This window comes from Miniopterus natalensis, chromosome 1 (genome assembly GCF_054644295.1).
Source record: "Miniopterus natalensis isolate mMinNat1 chromosome 1, mMinNat1.hap1, whole genome shotgun sequence".
Lineage (NCBI taxonomy): Eukaryota > Metazoa > Chordata > Mammalia > Chiroptera > Miniopteridae > Miniopterus > Miniopterus natalensis.
The window spans coordinates 171,067,285-171,086,455 of NC_142081.1; the positions used below are offsets into that span (position 1 = coordinate 171,067,285).

Here is a 19,171-nt window from a genome sequence, read left to right on the forward strand (position 1 = left end):
CATTTTTAAAAATTAGGCTATAGATATTTTATGTTTTATAAACATTAAATAAAAAGATCAGAATATAACTTGGTGGCTTAAAAACTTAGATCTGTGTGGTAATACACTATTCACTCATTTATACTGAGATAAGATTTTTAAAGGTTGGAGCTGATCATCAAATTTGGTTCCTTATTGAATAATTTTAATTTTTAGATAAAGTTTATTGGGATAGCACTGGTTAGAAACATTATGTAAATTTCAGGTGTACAACTTTATGACATCTGTGCACTCTATTGTGTGCTCACCGCCTGAAGTCTCGTCTCCTGTCACCATGTACTTGACCCCTTTACCTTCTTCACCCTCCCCCAACCCCTTCCCTCTGGTGACCACCATTCTGTTGTCTGTATGAGTGTGTTTGTTTCACTTGTTCATTTGTTGCTTTTGGTTTTATATCTCACATACATGTGAAATCACACAGTTCTTGTCTTTTACCATCTGATTTATTTAATTTAGCATAATACTCTCAAGATTCATCCATGTTGGGTCAAATGGTATTTTTGTTACAAATTATAAGAGGAAGTTTATTTAGAAAGTTATTGAGGTAGTAAAAGTGAACTATAGAAGAAATGGGCTAAGGAAACAAGTTACAGAGGCAAAAGAAGGGCCTTTGGAGCTTAGGGAAGTATACTTGAACAGATTTGAACAGGTGTATTCTGGGGGGAGAGAGAGAGCGCCTCTTTGGTTCTTTTTTAAAGTTTAAATATCAGTCTCCAGGTGGAGGGGCCCCATGTGTGCGGTTATGGCACTCTCCTGATCCTGCTGCATCTAGCTCCAGGAAGGGTGGCTGGGGCCATGCTAAGGTGACCCTGCAGGTCAGCCAGAGAACCTGGATAGAACTCCTGCCCACTATCCCAGTGCAGGGAGAACGTGAACAGTGGCGCTCACCAGTTCCTCCAGTCCTGGACAGTTCCCTCAGCTGCCCGAGGGCTCTTGTGGTTCCCCAGCCTCTTCTGTGTGGTCTCTCTTGTGGTGCAGAAGCTGTTCAGCTGGCCCCAGTTGTCTCAGGAGGAACTGCTCTGGATGTAAGTGCACACTTGCTGTATTCTTGGGGGGGGGGGGGGGGGGCGAGCTGAGCAACCTCCTTCACCACCATCGTGGACTCGCATCCCAAACAGTATTTGAGTTTTTCTGCACCCAAGGCAGAAAAACATCACATCACTCACTTTGACCCAAGCCAGCCATGGGGGTCAGGAGGTCTAGCCTGGGGCCGTAGCTGTGTTTCTCACATGCTTCCAGCTTATGTCCATGCTGCTGTTCCATGACCCACACTCTGAGTAAGGAAGCTGTAGGATCATATTGCCTGAGACACAGACCATTTGATTCCAACTTAGGATTGAGAGAAACATTTTATTTGACCCTATTATTTTCCTCCAAAAACACCTAGTAAATATATAAGGTACCATAAAAAATGCCTTGAAAGGTTTCTTTTGCAACAAAAGCTACATAAATATGAGCTCTGTGAAATTAGTAAAAACGTGAACTTGAAATTCTGTTGGTGCTAAAGATCTTGTGGGTACTTTTTATTGAAAGATCATGTTCCTTCAATAATGGACATTTTACATTAAAACTTTATACAACCAAAATCTCAAAATAATATTAAAATCACACTAAAGTATTTTCATGGTTAAGTCTCTACATAATTTTATTGTTGGTAAAAATATTGCAAGACACTTGTAACTCTAATATTTCTGCTTTAAAATAAGCAATTAAACTAAACATCACAAGGAGAGACAATACATACTACTATTTGCTGATAACTGGCTAAAATGATAATTTAATGTAATTAATGTATAAGAAACAATTGCACTTGAAAAATTTAAAAAGTAAACAAAAAACTCTAGTTTTATATATATATATATGTATGTCTATGAACAGAGGTTAATCATCTAAACCTTGCCAGAAGTGTTTGAGTTTTAAAAAAAAAAAGCAAAAAAAAAAAAAAAAAGCTGTGTATTTAACATAGCAATAGGATTTTTTAAGTCTTGAATTTTTTGTTTTTACAGAATTTCTCCCATAGTTTGTTGATGAGAAAAGACTGCAACACAACTAAAGCAAAATAACACTTCACTGGTATTTAGTGCAAATTTGGAGTAATGTTTACATGATATATTAAACATGTGGCCTTTAGAAGTTGTTGGAAGTGATGCTGTGACTGCTTCCCTCAATATACTCTTTGCTTAAAGATTTGGAAGGAAACTTTTAACTGAGGTATTTCTCCTACTTCAGATGGGCTTTATGGTAGGGGAGCCCACGGTACAGAGTGGACTCATCTACCATTCTTTGTTAATAATCTGATTTCTTTGTTTGTTCTCGGCCATTACTGTGATATTATCCAAAGCTGATAGGATGAAAGAAAAAGTCAATTCAGAAGAATTCCTGTAGCACTAAAATTCCAGGACTTTAGGTGGAAAAATTCCTATTAAAAAGTGTTATATTGGTGAGGAAATCATTGAAACTAACAATTGTCTACATATTTGATTTAGAAATGAACATCAGTTGGAAAACGTGCAGTGAAATATTGCTTCTGATAGCAATAAAAAAATTAAAGTTACATTGATTCTTAACAGTCTGAAGGTCCAGTATATATATAATATTAAATCCAACTTGCAAGAGTACAGCTGTCCATATGACCACACATGCCAGCTGCTACCACAAGACCGAGCCATTGCTTCCAGAAAGAAAATGCCTTCTGTGTGGTAAATAGCTTTGCCGTCACCCTTTCTTTAAGGTGAATGGGAGAGTAACAGCACAGAGCAGCAGCACGTTGCTGTTGAGTGAGCACGGAGGAAAGAATGGTGCAAACTAATACAATGGATTTTTTGCAGGAGAGGGAAAAGGGTGTAATTGTCCCCGCACCGGGCCAAAGATTTGTACTTCTACTCGGGAGTGAGGAGCTAAGAAAACGGGAGTGTGCCAACACCATGAAGTGTGCAGTCAGTAGCAGCAACGTGTGGGTTTGCTGTATGTCTGTTTCCTGTAAACCAAATTTAGGGAAATAGTGAATATATGTGGCTTTTAAACAGCCAGGTCCCTTCTTTGTATCACACGTGTATAATAACAAGGCCACTTAAAACTCTGAGATGTCTTTTAAAGTTAGCAAGGTGAATGCTCTAAATTATAAATGCTGTTGAATATTTGAGTCTAAATATGAATTAATTATGGTAAAGAAGGAAACTTCCCACAGGTGCTCCTTAGTACAAAGGCTCCAAATCTTAACCTTCTGGTTAACCTTCCCTAAAGACTTAAGGGAATTTTCAGAGACATGCAATGCCAATAGCCTCTTGTATCTTTAATAAACAGCTGGTGTGGGGGGAGATGGTTTTATTATTTTTCCCGTCTCAGTTTTGCTTCTTTTGGGTAAAACAAGTCTCCCTTTCAGAGGTTTAAAAACTAGATTACAGTAGAAGCAGTGTATCCCAAGGTCCTCAACCTTAGAGGCCCTGTCCTCACAGCAGGCCTGGGATGGAGCCTGGACATCTTAAGAACTGCACTAGATGGGGAGTCTCAGACAGAAAGAGAATTTATAGTTTCCTTTCTTTATATTAAATAAAATGTTCCCTGGGAGCCAAATGGGCCAAATGTTTAGCGTGTCCGTAAGGAGAGTCCTGGTATGATGGGGCCCGCAGATCAACAGTGTGGGAGAGGCAGGATGGATTCGCTTTCTGTGTTACGGCTGCAGGTCGGGGGAAATCATGAGGACCAGACATGGGCACGGAGGGGGAGCCAGACTGCGTTGCAATTCAGTTACTGGCTGTGCTCAGGAGAATGGGCCTTATTTCTATCTCTACACGGTCCTTTCACCATTACTGTAGAAAAAGGTAGAAATCCCCAAACACACGGCAGGGTACAGGTTTTGGATAAAAGAAATGGGAGCAGAGTCAAAAAACCATTACAAAGATTGGCAAAAGTCCATGTCCAGTGGTGTGTGGTGTGTGCGTGTGGAAGGGCTGCGGACAGGGGTGGCAGGCTCTCCTGAGGAGTTCTTAGTCGGGAGATTTTGCTTCCTGTGGTCCCTCGGACAGAACTTTCTCTTTAGAACTAGGAGGAGCTCAAGGCACCAGACCTAGGGTTGTGCAAATACACTCTTTACAAGGAACACCACCAGTTCAGTTTCTAAATGTTATTTTAGCGCCTATAAAACATGCTTCTTTTCCCCTAGCTTGGTTTCTTTACCGCATATAAAAAAATAAATAAAAAGGGCAAGAGAGGAGCCAGTAACTGGGAATAGGAATGGATAAGAGTCACTCTTTACTTAATAATCTGTGGGCAGTCGCTCCAGGCCTTGGCTTTCCTTTTGGCCAAAGCCAGCCAGGCTGGTTCTGTTGACACGGGGGCAGCATCTGGGGTGGAAAACCTCTTTGTGACTTCTTTCACCAGTGGCGCTGGGGGAGTCGAATCAGAGATCTCCACTGGGTTGCATTTTGAAGGAAAAGGAGAAAGGTAGAAGTCAGAGCCACATTCTGATGTATCAAACAATGGGATTCAGAAAGGAAAACTCAGGGAAACACTGGGCATCATCGGTGAGAAGAGTTAGAGAAATCAAGCTATGTGACTGTAATTGTTACGTACAAAATTACAGTGATCACAGTGCAGTCAACTCTAATTTCAGAGAATTTCTAGAAGCATTTTCTTTTCTGTGCACAGGAGCTATGTCTGCATGATAATAAAAAATAAAAGGTAAATTTTGTGATTCCAGTCATAGAGCCAATTTCATGAAGGAGAAGATCAAGCGAGCAGTGTGAATTTATCAAGCTGGTGAAGTCAAAAGTAGCCGCCTCCACCAGGCATTCCCGGGTCCCTTCCCCCTCAGGCCCACAGATCCTGCCCGCTGGCTAACGATCCCTTGCATCATAGCACTTTATTACCACAGCATAAAGGCTTCTTAAGGTGAGGGTGCCCCCACACAGCAGAACTCAGGAAATACTGATGGAAAAGACAAGTACGTCAGAACAAAGGCTTGCTTTATTAATCGGAGCCACCGTGAACTGCATTAACCCTGTGGAGCTTCCAAGAAATCAGGCAGAGAAAGGTGTAATCTGTTTGACTTTGGTCTGGCTGGAGTGGCTCAGCTGGTTAATCATTGTCCTGTGCATCAAAAGGTTGCTGGTTCTTTGACTTTGGAGCTTTGGCTTTATTTTGAACTAATTCTCTCTGACACACCCATATATTGTGTAGAATCCTTAATTCCTGGGTATAAAAATCAAATGAAATAATACCTATGGAGGCTCTTGAGAAATTGTACAGTGCTCCAAAGTGGTCTTCGAAAAAATTTTCTTCTCACCAAATAGAAAATACAGCTTTAACGGTGAGACCTCTTACAGTTCCAGAACTCAGCAAGCGGGTAACCGAGGCTTACAAAAATATCCTGGGTCCGGAGGCTGGCTGCCCTCCGGGGAACAGGGCTGCACAGTGGGGAAAACATGCCCTGTTAACCCCTGGAGGAAACCTGTTTACCTTTATTCCTTCACGTGACTGGTAATAAGCATATAGTTGGAAACATTATTGGATCATTTTACCTTTTATTAGAATAAAGAATTTTTAAAAAAATGTGTGTCTGTGATGTATCATGAATGTATAAACACTGCGGTTGTTGATTAACACCAAGGACTTTGAGCTGAACAAAGCCCCAGCTGGGTCAGACACTTGCCTCTGAAAGGGGCCATCTCACTTTGCCTGGAGCACTTGAGCCACCTGAGTCACTGATTCAGAAACACAGCTCCTATTTCCACCCCAGCAGGAGAACTCCAGTAGGGGTTTTCAAATACAACTTCCACCCATTTATTTTAACTTTGTAGTGTCAAAGGAAACAGGGCCCTGAGTCCACTTTTCAGCTGAGGCTTGATGTCAACCCCTTTATGTACACCCCATACCCTTGCTTTGCTTTAAGCCTACCAAAACACTGCTCCGTTTAAATTTCACCTGAACGTCACCCTTTTCCCCAAATTCTATTATAATCTTATCTCTTCCTTTGTTTAGAGGTCCTTATGATATGTAGTCTCCCGTACTGGATCAAGTTAATAAACCTGATTTTGTTGGACTACAGGCAGCTGGGCATTGGAGATGGCTCATATCACCTGTTAACTTCAAAAATTTAGCAGACCACATTGATAGCTTGAAACTGGGCATGGTGGGAATATTTACACCACAGTAAATGGCAAATACTACAAATCAGAGGTCTTTTTACTCCCTGAAGAGCTGATAAACACTGACCATCACACCACTGGCAGTGGGTGAGTTTCTAGAGAGCTTTATCAGAGGAGCTGATTATCAGTGCCAAAGTTGATGAGTGGGGTGGTGAAACTGCCTGTGCTCGGAAATGCCTAAAATGCTGTACTAGTTATGACACTGGAGGGAACACGGCATGCTGTAAGAAGGAAAGCCTGTAACTGTGGTTAAAGAGAAATGGTCCTGCTCTCGCTACCTGTCACAGAGGTGGGAAGGGTGTTGGCCTTTTTCAGTTGTTCTCTGCGCTCAAGCCTGGACACCGCTGTCTCCGGCTTCTTTTCTTCTGGCTGAGCCGTGGACTTGTGCAGGGATCCAGCTCTGCTGACACTGCTGCTTCCTGGCTGAGGACTGACACTGACCTGGGTGAGCAGAGAAAGTCAGGAAGAGTGTGTTTTCAACCAAAGCACATGGAAAGACTGGCAGTGCAACGCCCTGGGTGCTTCTGCCTGTCATCCTCCAAGCTCTGCTCCCAAACGAGCAGCTGGTACACACTTGGGAGCAGTGTGTACTCAACCCTGGCCCCCAATCATGAAACAGCTCAGTACAAATGTCCCCAAAAGGGAAGGCCACTTTCCTAGAAGAGCCCCATCAAGTTACTTATAAGAGCACGGTCACAGAGGAAGACCGATTTTCTCCCAGGCCCAGCTCAAATACAGTCATCTTCATATTTCTCACATAACTGTTATGTGTGTGGATTACTGCTACTGATTACATCGTGAATTCTCCCAAATCAAGTTACCCTAACAGCATAAGGAAACTGAATCAAATTTCTAACTGCAAATGCTTTCCTGGTCTAATGGTGGTTAATTTGTTTATTGCTCTACCCTTCCTAGATATTCTACGCTGTTCCCAGCTAGTTTTTCTTTCTTCTTTTTTAAACCCTTGCAACACAAAAAGAGAGCCAAGCTCAGAAAGGCAAGGTAAACGCTGAAGACCATGCTACTCACGTTATCTTTGGAGAACTTTTCTGCCTGTTTGGCCTCCCTGGCTTGCTTCCTCTCCTCTCGAGTAGCTTGCTGCTCCCGAAACCCCTTCTGCTTTTGCAGTGCTAATGTTATCCACAGTGGCTGCGCAGTTTCAACTTTCTCCACAAGTTTGGAACCATCTAAAGAGTGTCTGCTCTGAAGCACCGGCTTTTCTGTGGGGAAAAAGAGACTGATACTGTGATTTATAGTAAGAAATATACATTTGGTCTTTGTCCTGTTTCTGGCAAGAGCTCCTAAGTGATGAGAGCATAATGGTGTCTCATGTTATGTTAATGAGGCTACTTTGGGACCACACATAGGGATGGGGGGCTGGTTGCCAGGTGAACCAGCTGCATGATAAGAGGGCTGGAACCTTTAGTCCTACCCCCTAACCTCCTGGGAAGGGAAAGGGCTGGAGGTTGAATCAATCGCCAGTGGCCAATGGTTTAATCAATCATGCCTATGTAATGAAGTCTCCATAAAACCCCAAAAGGACAGGTTTGGAGAGCTTCTGGGTTGGTGAATAGGTGGAGGTGCTGGGAGGGTGGCCAGCCAGAGGGAGCATGGAACCTCCATGCCCTTTCCCCATACCTTGTCTTATGCATCTCTTCCTTCTGACTGGTCCTGAGTTAATCCTTTTATAATAAACCAATGATCTAGTAAATAAAATGTGTCTCTGAGTTCTGTGAGCCACTGTAGCAAATTACTCAAACCCAGAGAAGGGGTTCATGGGAAGCTGTGATTTTAACAAGTCAGAAGCACCTGGATCTGAAGGTACAGCCTTTGGGGCTGAGACCTTAACCTGTAGAATCTGACACTCTTGAGTTGAATTTTAAGACACCCAGCTGGCATCTGAGAATTGCTTGGTGGTTTGGGAACCCCTCCCCCGCAACACACACCTTGGGATTGTGATCAGAATTAGTAAAGACAAAAGCCAGCTTGCAGTGAAACTATTCTCTTCTATCAGTACCTCACCCCCTAAAACTTGACACATTAATCAGCCCACTAAACACTCAACTAACTGTCCCTTCCTAATACAAACTCCGTGCTGATGCCTGAGTGACTCCACTGGGTAGGAAAGTGGTATCTCTAACCAATAGGAAACAAGAGCATCACTCTTCCCTCTAAATAGAAAAAAAAAATCTTCAGTGTCATAAAATCTCAAACCTACAAGGGACTCAGGTAGTTATTTGGTTCACTGTTGTTCTTATTGCTTTTTAAAAATTTATTTTTGCAAGAACACTTTCCCCCTGCAAGCAATATCCTATGTGGAACCCCGAAGTATGAGAGAGGAAAATGGGGCACTGTTCTGCTGTGTGGGGCTGCTGAGCTCAGCGGGACTCTGAGGAACACAGTGGGAAACCTGATTTTGGTCCAAGGCCCTTCTTTGACAGGCCTGAGTACCAAGGTCCATAGTGATCAAGTCCTGCGCCCAAGGTCACCCAGCAGTTAGTGTGCAGGTTGGAGTCTTAACCTAGGGCTTCTGACTTTCAGTCTGTGTTTCTCTTATGCTGACTGTCTCGCCTCCGCAACTGGGGTAAACACACCTCACGGGTGGGTGGTAGCAGAGGTTGGGCTCTGGAACTGGGCAGACCTGGGTTTGGCCTTAAGTGGCCTTGGGAAAGCTACTTCACCCCTCTACACTTGAGTTTTCTAATCCATAAGTGGAGATGATACTGGCACATGCTTCATCAGTTGCCATGAAGATTAAACAAGATCCTGGGTATCAGAACATTCAGAACAGTGCTTGGCATATAGAAACCACTCTACAAAGGGAGTGTTGCTGTTTCTATCTGTGAGGCAATGACCCCTTCTCCTTCAAGTAAAAATGATGCACGTTTAGGGATAATCATTCTGGAGTTTGAATCTTTTACTATCTTCAAAGGGAAGGGTGCACTGTAGTCCTGCTCTTTTGAAACCCAATAGAAGTTTACACTTTGATCATCTGGAACCTTACCAACCAGGGCTCTCCAGCCAACTGAACTTTATATTGAGAAGAACGAACCATAAAAAATTCAAATCAGGAATTCAAGCACAAAAAAGGCAGATTCTGCTTAATTTTCTATACCCTCTAGATCTATAATGCTATACAAAGAGAATTCATACTTATAATGAGCCTTTGGCATTGCAATATCCCTAATCATCAAATAAAGATTCAGTTATGACCTAACACAGGAAAGGAAGTGTTTGTTTTTGTTTTTTTAATATATCTTTATTGATTTCAGAGAGAGAAAAGGAGAGGGAGAGAGAGAGAGAAACATCTATGATGAAAGAGAGAGTCATTGATTGGCTGCCTCCTGCACGCCCTCCAACTGGGAATCGAGTCCGGCATGTGCCCTGACCAGGAATCGAACCCTGGATCCTAGGTTGATGCTCAACCGCTGAGCCGCACCCGGCCGGGCTGGAAGTGTTTTTTAAAACTGAAACTGAAAGGAGCTCTGCTTAGCCGGAAGTTTTACATGCGTTGGAACTAACGATGAGTTGTTTTTTTTTTATTGAAGGGCAGTGTAACACCTATTTGTAAAATGTCCAAAAACCAAATTGCCAAGGTCTGAATGATTTCTGTGTAAAGCTATTCTGTAAAAGGGAATCCTAGACTAAACATTCTATCTGAACCTGCTGAGGAAGGTCATTAAAGCAACTGGCCAGTTTCCTGCCAACAACTCTGAGAGGTGGCTATCACAAGGGCCAAGGTGCCTTTACAATGTAATTGCCTAAAAAAATTTGAAAAGGCAAATCTCTAGCCAGATTTTAATTTCCTTAGAACTGTAGTTTGAATAGCTCATCCCGGAGTAATGAGCCAGACGATAAAAAGATTATAACACACTATGTAAAGGGCTAACAGGTCTGGGTTGCGGTCAGGGATCGATAAACAGAAAGTAGGATGTTAACATGGGACTCATGTTTGAGTTTCTGTCAAGAAAGCCCAAAGGCCTGCAACAAAGTAATCAATGGTACCTACTCCCACTTGCTGGAGGAAAGTGCTACATCACCTACTTAAGCCTGGCCACTGAAGAAGCCAGCATAGAGAATTTCTTTGGGAAAGACATGGGGTCAAAGAATGTCTTTGATTCTAAAGACCTGGGGTGGCCTGCAGAAGGCATGACTGACAGGAATGGAACTGCAAGAAATGGAGAGAGTCCAGGTGCAGGTGAGGGGTCTGAGCAATGCACAGAAGTGCCCCACAGGGCACTCAGCACTGGGTAGTCCACCAAAGCAGTGAGCACCAACGCCTCACCTACCTCCTCCCTTCCTTCGCTCCAGCTCTGGAGCCTGTTTCTGGGCTGGGAGAAAGGGGAGAAGTCAGCCATGCCCGCATCCCCCCCACAGGAGTATCAGCCTGAAGCAGGCCGAGTAAGAAGCGAGACACTTTAATCTGAAAGAGTGTTTGAAGTTTTGATTATGACACTGGAGGGGACATATTAATTACTAACATGAGACTGTTGTTACTGAAAATTCCTAGAGGACTTTTTCTTTTCAAAAGTGACTGAAAATATAGGAAGAACTCCTACAGTTGAACAACAAAAACTGGAACACCCAATTAAAAAATGAGCAAAGGACATGAGTAGACATTTCTCCCAAGAAGACACACAAATGACCAACAAGCATATGAAAAGGCTCAGCAGCACTAATTACTAGGGAAATGCAAAGCAAAGCCACAATGAGGGCATCGCCTCACACCCATTAGGATGGCTACTATAAAAACCCATCCAAACCAATCAAACAGAAAAACATACACCAGAAAATAACAAGTGTTGGTGAAGATGTGCGAAAATTAGAATTCTGTGCACTGGTCGTGGAAATGTAAAAGGTGCAGCTGCTGTGGAAAACAGTAGGGTGGGGGTCTTCAAAAAATTAAAAATAGAACTACCATAAGACCCAGCAATTCCACTTTGGGCATTTATCCAAAAGAACTGTAAGCAAGATCTCAAAGGGATATTTGCACACCTATGGTCATAGCAGCACTAGTCAAACTAGCCAAGAGGTGGAAGCAACCCAAGGGCCCATGGACAGATGAATGGATAAACAAAAGGTGGGATATACACACAAGGGAATGTTATTCAGCCTTAAAAAGGAAGGAAATCCTGTCACATGCTACAAACGGATGGACCTCGAAGACCTTATACTAAGTGAAATAAGTCAGTCACAGAAAAGACAAGTGTTGCATGATCCCGCCTATGTGATGTGTCTAGAGTAGTCAGATTCATAGAATCAGAAAGTAGATGGGGCTGGCAGAGGGCAGTTGTTTAATGGGCACAGAGTTTCTGTTTTGCAAGATCAAAATCAGTTGCACACAATGTGAATATGCTTAAGACTACTGAACTGTGCACTGAGAAATGGTTAAGATAGTAAATCTTATGTTATGCATTTTTACCACAATAAAATTTTTTTTCTAAAGTGACTGAAAGAACGGTGCCCAAAATATTATCCAAGAGATGTGGGAAAAATGAGAATCATAGATCAGGTTTAAAGGAACTGCAAGAAAAGGGGTAAGACAGGAAGGCCTTGCTAAACCCTACGGTGTTTTGTTTGTTGTTGTTTTTTAAATATATCCTTATTGATTTCAGAGAGAGGAAAGGAGGGGGAGAGAGAGAGATAGAAACATCAGCGATGAGAGAGTCACTGATCGGCTCCCTAGCCAGCAACTCGGGCATGTGCCCTGACTGTGAACCGAACCCCGATCTCCTGGATCCCAGGTCGATGCTCAACCGCTGAGCCACGCCCGGCCGGGCCCTACGGTGTTTTTAAACAATGTTTTTTTGAGCAAATGTATGACTAAGGTCCAAGAAGTAACATGAGGACATAATGAGAAAGTGTTTCAAAGGCTGGGAGCGTTTGGAGGCAGCCCTAGGTTACCGGGAAGGTGGGCCTACCTGGGAGGGAACTCCTCCTCGTCCTGGCTTTACCACTGTGGGGGGCGGGCAAGCCGCCTGACTTCTCAGACGCTGGTGTCCCCATCTGTAAAATGCAGCCAAGGCTGTCTATCTATACATATGCTGTGAGACTAAGCTGGGTGGTACAAATAAAAACACCTTGTAAATGATCAAGCACAAAGGACGACTGTTGAAACTTTCCAAAACAGTAAAATCGCTCATCTCATTCAAGGTTTTGAAAGACAGAGATGGTCTCTGTTAATCACATAATCTTTTTAGTCAGGGAGTTAAAACTACCTAATTAAAATTTAATTTTGCCGCAGTGTTTAAACCTATTCTCTCTCATTCTAAACTGTGGACAAGCAGAACCACAGCCCACTCAAGTTCCCTCCTTATGTCCTGGGGAGACAAGCAGGTACCTCCTGGCATCACATGGTTCTAATCACTGCTCCGCAGAGTCAGTGGTTAGAGAAAGGGTCACTTACTATGTGTTCTACCCACCATCAGGGGCTGGATATTAGAATGAGATGATATCTATAATCAAAGGGTTAGAGGTGAAACGTGTGTACGTGTGTGTGTGTGTGTGTGATCACTGTTATTTTAATTCCCATCAGGGTGGGTTCAGAGTCAATGCCCTCCCAGGGGCTTCACCTAGGTATTAGTCCTCACTGGCCTCCGTCCCAGGAAAAGAAACCTCTTTCTAAAGCAGTGGTCTACAAAAAAAAAAAGGGTGTGTGTGTGCGCGCCCTAGGGGATGTGCAAGGCAATGCACTGGGGGTAAAGAAAGAAAAGTTTAGAATTTCTATTTATGTATCTTTAAATATAAAAATAAAAGCGAAATCAAGTTTTTCTAATATTTGATGCTTAGACTAGCAGTGACATCCTCACTCAGCCACAGATCAGAAGGCAAGGTCCAGCAAATGGTATGTGTCAACACCCCCGAGGGAAGCCGGGAGCGCTGGGATGACGCGGGGAGAGAACCAGCAATCTTGTCCTCACTTGTTCTGCTTTTAGCATATTGTGAGGTTCTGCTGTTTGGTAAGTTTATGGAATATCCTCTCTCCTTTTGATCTAAATGATCCCTTATGAAATGGACAAACCGTAAATTCCTGCAAACAAACCACAGACTTAATATACTTCTAATAATGCAAGTGTAAGGACACGGCAGAGCTGACAAGCTCTTTGCTTGCCACTTTATGAAGAAATCAGATCTAACAAGAAGTTTGCCAAAGAAATAAAAGGTAACACCATGATTTGCAGTATGGATTTCCATCTACTGCTGTTTCAGTGAACTGTATCCTAAGTGTATATATGTGGCCCCAGGGGTTTTAACATGGACACAGTCAATAAATAAATTGGAGGTCTAGGCATTTTTATTCTGATGGGGTGTTCAGTCAAACAAACTTGGTCAACCCTGGTCTAGAGTTGGACAGGAGAGCCCCAAGGTCTTTAGGCAGCAAGCCACTCACAAGGCACGTGGTCCTTGTTTGCACACTTCTTTTCTACCAAATAAAGAAAAAGTCAATTAGCAGAGTCTGACAACTTAGAATCTGGATATTCTGATAAAGAAAAGAGGACAGGAATTGTTTTTGGTAGGAAATTATAACCAAAGGGGCACGTGTAAAAGAAAGGTGCGGGGCTGGAGCGTTATTTCTTTGGGGAGAAGGTAATAGTAAGCTGGAGCAGGCCAGGCTGTGAGGGGGCTGTGATGATACCACGGAAGCTAACAATGCAAAAGCTAATGTCAAAACTAAAAATAGGGGTTCTGGTTCAAGATGGTGACATGGGGTCCTGAAACCCCTCCTCCCTGAGGCACACCGAGTCTGCAGCTACATACAGAACAACTCCCTTGGATTAAAATCTAGGTTAGTGGTTACTTGAGTGACTCCTACACATTGAGCAAATGGGTAGGAGAGGCTGAGACACAATCTCACCATAAACCCCACCCCAGTGTTATAACTCACGACCCTGAGGGATGAAGGGTTTGGACCCCACTTTTGGTGCCCCAAATTTTAAAACTTCTGCCCGAGACAGGCCCCTAAAACACTAGCTCTGAAAAGCCAATGGGGCTTGCGTCTGTGATACCCACGAGGTTATGGGGAACTAAGGGACCTTTTTTTTTTTTTTTTTTAACTATATATTGATTTCAGAGAGAGGAAAGGAGAGGGAGAGAGAGATAGAAACATCAATGATGAGAGAGTCATTGATCAGCTGCCTCCTGCACCACCCCCCCCAACTGGGGACCAAGTCTGCAACCCGGGCATGTGCCCTGACGGGGAATCGAACCCGGATCGCCTGGATCCTAGGTCTACACTCAACCGCTGAGCCACGCCCGGCCGGGCTAAGAGACCTTTCTGAATGGCCTCACAGGGACTCACTGTGGCTATCTCCCTGGGGCCCAGCGCGGAGGAAAAAAGGAAAACCAAAATCTGAAAGTGGCTCCTCGCTGCCAGGACAAACAGAAACCATTAGGGAGGAAGGGCCTGGGTGGAAGCTGCTGATCAACAGTCCAGGACACCAGGCAAGGCTTGGTTAAATCGGTTGACAGGGTCTCAGTGAGGCTAGCAACCAAACCAAGACCCCTCGGAACACAGCTCTTTTCTCTGCAAGAATCACCACCTTAACCTAAAACAATTAAACAGAAAAAATAAAAACAAGCCCTCCCTAAAACACCTCAGGGGAGAATTCCTCTGAGAAATGTGAGTGGCCTCCTGGGTTATGACCCACACTTGGCCTACTCTGCAAAACAGAAATGAGAATATTAGATAAAGGTTCTCAGGGGCCCCCAAGCCAATCCAAGTGGCCACGGAAATGGTTCCAAACACCCAGTATAAAGAAACAGGGGCAGCCAGGAGGGAGGGTGGCTCTACAATTTCTTTACTGGAGGGCTTCCCAGTGGCAAGCTGGTGGGGCGGGGATGCATTTGCAGAGTTATGTTGCATAAAACTGAGACCCAGCCAATTATTCACACAGAGGCTCCCAAGGCCAGTGAAGCTGCTGAAGGCCCCTAACCACCCGCTGTGGTATTGCAGCTGCCCAGAGACAGAGCAGTCGCTGGTCTAGGCAATCCCAGCCTTTGCCATGACTGCTCCTCCCAATGACTATGGGCACCTTCATTAATTAGGACATTTCCCTGCCGTGGGCACCTTTAACTTATTTCTTGCGTGACATAAATATCATGAATGGGCGTGAGCTGCGGATACAAAGCAGTCAGTTCGTATTTCCAAATTGGTAAAGAAGAGTGGAAAGGTGATGAGGAAAATTTTGAAGTGTCCTAAATTAAATGACAGTGGGGGGAGAGATATAAGGGAGGTTCACCAGTCAGTGACTGCAAGAAAGACGGCCTCCAGCCCTGCCTGCACGCTGAAACTCTGAATCTGCTTGCGGGTGGCTACTAGAAGGGCCTGGCCCACAGCCCAGATGCCCCGGTCTTGCTTGCCCACCGACTTCCCGCCTGCTGCCCACGGCCAATCCAAGCGCAGCAAATACTCCTTCCTTGGGGACCCTGCACCTATCCTGGAACCGTCTCTGCTTCACCTTTTCACTTCGTCTAGTCTTTTGAAACAATTCCCATCCTTCCTCCCCAAACCCACTTCATGAAGAGCCCCATCCCTCCATCTGCTCCAGGACATGCCCGCCCGCTCCGTCCAGCCCCTGCTGGGGGTTCGGCCGCACTGCCCAGGACCCAGGCCTTTCTCTGGCTAACATGCGGCTCAATAAACTTCTTTCAGGAAAGCTCTGGGCTGCAAAGGGTTTCTTTCCACAAAAGTGAAGAGTCTCGCTAGGGCTCCCTCCCTCCAGGAAGGGCGAGAGGCCTCTAACTAAGGGAGGTGCTGGGGCGCCCCTGGCTGCGCCCAGCCTCGGGCAGTCCCGGCTTCAGCTGTGACGCCGAGGCTGACTGTCCCGATCCGGCCGCCTACCTTTCCTCCCGGCCTCGGGCGCTAGGGAAGGCTTCTCCGGTGGGGCCGCGGGCTTCCTCTCTGCCTCCTCCTCCTCTCCCCGCTGGGCCTCCCGCTCCTCGGGGCGCGGTGGGGAGGGGGGCCGAGGCCCGCCGCCCCCCTGGTCCCCCTGGCCCTCCTTGCAGGGCTCACTGGGCTCCAGGTCAGGCTTCCCCGGCCGCCGGGCCAGCAGCTCCACCAGGTGGGGCCTGCTCAGTCTGCAGAGTGGGGAGGACGGCGGGGTCTGGCCCGCGGGCTTGGGGGCCAGCGCTGGCTTCTGCACCGCGGGCATTCTGTTCGCTGCCTTGTGCTCCGGCGCCGCGGTCTGGCCGCTGACCGCCGGGGGTCCAGGCTGGGCTGCGGGCGAAGGGCTGGGAGGGCTGGGCGCAGCGTCCTCCCGGGGGGACGCGCCCTGCCTGGGGGCCACAGCCGCGGCCGCCTCCGCGCCCCCCGGTGCGCGCGGGCCCCCGCCGGCGCTCTCCGCGGCGCCGCTGTGCCTCTTCTTCTTCTTCTGCTCTGCCTGCTGGTCGCAGTGGAAGCGCAAGGAGTAGTTGGTCCTTCTCAGCTTTATTCCAAAAGGCGAGGCTCTCTCCTCCCCGCCCGGCGTCACGGGGTCTGGCTTTCCCGTGCCATCGAGGGCCTCGCTGTCCGGCGCGGTCGCGGGCTCGGCCTGGGCCTGGGCCGCCGCTTTCTGCGGAGGGTGAGGGGGGCTCGGAACAAGGAAAGATGGAAGGTCTTTGGCAAATTTGCACCCCTCGGTGGTGTCCGCTGGCTCCTGGTGCACCTCCAGGCTCTCTGCGCCCTTCCGGGGCTCGTCGCCCTCGGCAGCCGGGGGCGGGGGCGCTGCCGGGTCGCCGGCTCCCTGCGCGGGTCCCCTCCGAGGGCCCTCGGCGTCCGAGAGCTGCCTGCAGGCCTCCGCGCTGCCGTCCGAGAACTTCTGCCAGGCGGGCATGATGCAGAACTTCGCACTCACGGGCGCCGCCTTCCGGGGGGTCCCGCGGGAGTCGCAGCGCGCCCTGGGGGCCGGCGGGTCGCCCGGCTGCGGCGGGTCTCTCCAGCCGCGCGGGTCGCCCTCCGCGCTCCTCAGGATCCGGGACCGAATGGAAGCCCACTCGGCCAGCGCAGCCGCGCTGCTGGCCGACTCCTGGGGGGCCCTGGCCTTCCCGCCGGCCCGGGCGTCGGCGGGGCCTCGGGGCGGGCTCTCCGGGGCGGGGCCGTCCACGTGCTTCTTCTCCTCCGACAAGCCCAGCAGGGACTTGCAGGCCGTGTCCTTGATCTGGCTCAGGTTGACGGCGGGGCCGCACAGCTGGGCGCCCGTGACCAGGATGGCCGTGTGCGGGATGCTCAGCGAGGCGGGCAGGGCGTGCGGGGCAGGGCTCGCTCTGGGGGCTTTGGGCTCGTGGGGAGCAGGGGCGGGCCCTGCATCTCTCGCCGGGGTCACCGGGCTCAGGTTGACTTTGGGGAAGAGAATCTGCTTCCCTCCGGACACCTGGAAAGTGTAGGGCCGGGGCATGGTCTGCCTCTCCTCCACCTCCCGCCACCGGAGCTCCTCCCCCTCGCGGCCGCCGTCCCGCGCCGCGGCCGCCCCTTGCTGCTGGGGTCCCGGGGTGCCGGCCTCGGCTCCCTTTTCCCCACGCACACGAACGTCCTGCCGCTGGGCATCCCCGCGCTTCCCCTGCGGCTCTGCCGACGGCTCAGCCTCTGGGCTCTGCTTCCGGCCAGCACTGGGCTGCTCGGCGTCTTCTCCCTGCTCCTCAGGCGCCACGTGCTCCCGGTCAGCTTCCTCTGCGAGGTCAGCCTGAGGAGGAAGAGGGCTCCTGCCCCCCGGCGCCGGCCGACTCTCCTCTCCCACTCCTGGGGCTTCCCGAGGCTCCCGGCCCGCCTCCCGCCGCCCCTGCGCCCCCATTTTCTCCTGCCTTTTCGCCAGCTCTTCCCTTCTCTTTGCCGCCGCTGCCTCCTCTCCACGCTGCCTGAGCTCCTGCACCCTCCGCTCCCTCTCCTCCTCCTGCAGCCTCCGCTCCCTCTCCTCCTCCTGCAGCCTCCGCTCCCTCTCTTCCTGCAGCCTCAGCTCCCTCTCCTCCTCCTGCAGCCTCCGCTCCCTCTCTTCCTGCAGCCTCAGCTCCCTCTCCTCCTCCTGCAGCCTCCGCTCCCTCTCCTCCTCCTGCAGCCTCCGCTCCCTCTCCTCCTCCTGCAGCCTCCGCTCCCTCTCCTCCTCCTGCAGCCTCCGCTCCCTCTCCTCCTCCTGCAGCCTCCTCTCCCTCGCCTCCTCCTGCAGCCTCCGCTCCCTCTCCTCCTCCTGCAGCCTCCGCTCCCTCTCCTCCTCCTGCAGCCTCCGCTCCCTCTCTTCCTGCAGCCTCCGCTCCTCCAGCTCCTCCAGCCTCCGCTCCTCCAGCCCCTCCAGCCTCCTGCGTGCCCTCAGCCCCCCTTCCTCTCCTTCCTGCCGCTGTGTCTCCGCCTCCGGCCTGCTCCGCGCCTCCAGCTCTTCTGGCCGCTCAGCCTCCTGCTCCGGGTGCCTGCCTTCCTCCCGCCCCCTCCACTCCGGGCCATGGCCACCCTGCTCTTCCAGCCTCCGCCTTTCCTCGGTGAGCTGCCTCCCCCCTGCCTCCAGCCCTGGCTCTCCTTCCTCCCCCTCCTCCAGGAGCTCCTGCCTTCTGTTCTCTTCCCAAAGCCTCCTCTCCAGGGCCTGTAGCCTCTGCTCTTCCAGGCGTCTCCTCTCCGCAGCTTCAGCCTTCTGCCGTTTGCACTTGGCCTCCAGCTCCCGCCAGTATTCTTCTTGGCATCTCTTCTCTTCCTCGGAGTCCAGGGGCTCTGGCTCCTCTTCATGCCACGTTGGCTTGTCTTCTCCAGGGTGTCCGTTCTGGTCCAGGGACAGCTGACTTGGAAGGCCACCTTGTTCACTGGGTCGATCCTAACATTGGCAAAGGAAACAGAATTAGCCTCCTTTTGCACAGGTAACCATTCCTCAACCTAGTCACAACGTAGGTGGCGCTTGTAACCTAAAAAGAAGGGGCAGTTCTCCTGGTTTGGGGACAGACTTTTAAATGCTCTTATGTGCATTGATCTTGTGCCCTAGGACTGTGGCAAAAGGAGCCCTTTGCTTTTCTGGACATGGGTCCTGACTTTTTAG

The 19,171-nt window shown here is 48.5% G+C and overlaps 1 protein-coding gene across 3 annotated transcripts in view; it reads right to left on the reverse strand.

Annotated features, from left to right (window-relative positions):
- Positions 1-1,529: 1,529 nt before the first annotated feature.
- CRACD (capping protein inhibiting regulator of actin dynamics) overlaps positions 1,530-19,171 on the reverse strand; it is a 207,017-nt gene continuing 189,375 nt past the window's right edge. For all 3 annotated transcript variants that reach the window (XM_087827279.1, XM_087827282.1, XM_087827289.1), the window contains 4 exons: positions 16,027-18,952; positions 7,215-7,405; positions 6,464-6,626; positions 1,530-4,451 (listed from right to left, as the gene is read on the reverse strand). In XM_087827279.1, the coding sequence (XP_087683405.1) occupies positions 4,291-4,451; positions 6,464-6,626; positions 7,215-7,405; positions 16,027-18,952 (3,441 nt within the window). In that variant the 3' untranslated portion in view covers positions 1,530-4,290. The remainder of the gene's footprint in view (positions 4,452-6,463; positions 6,627-7,214; positions 7,406-16,026; positions 18,953-19,171) is intronic.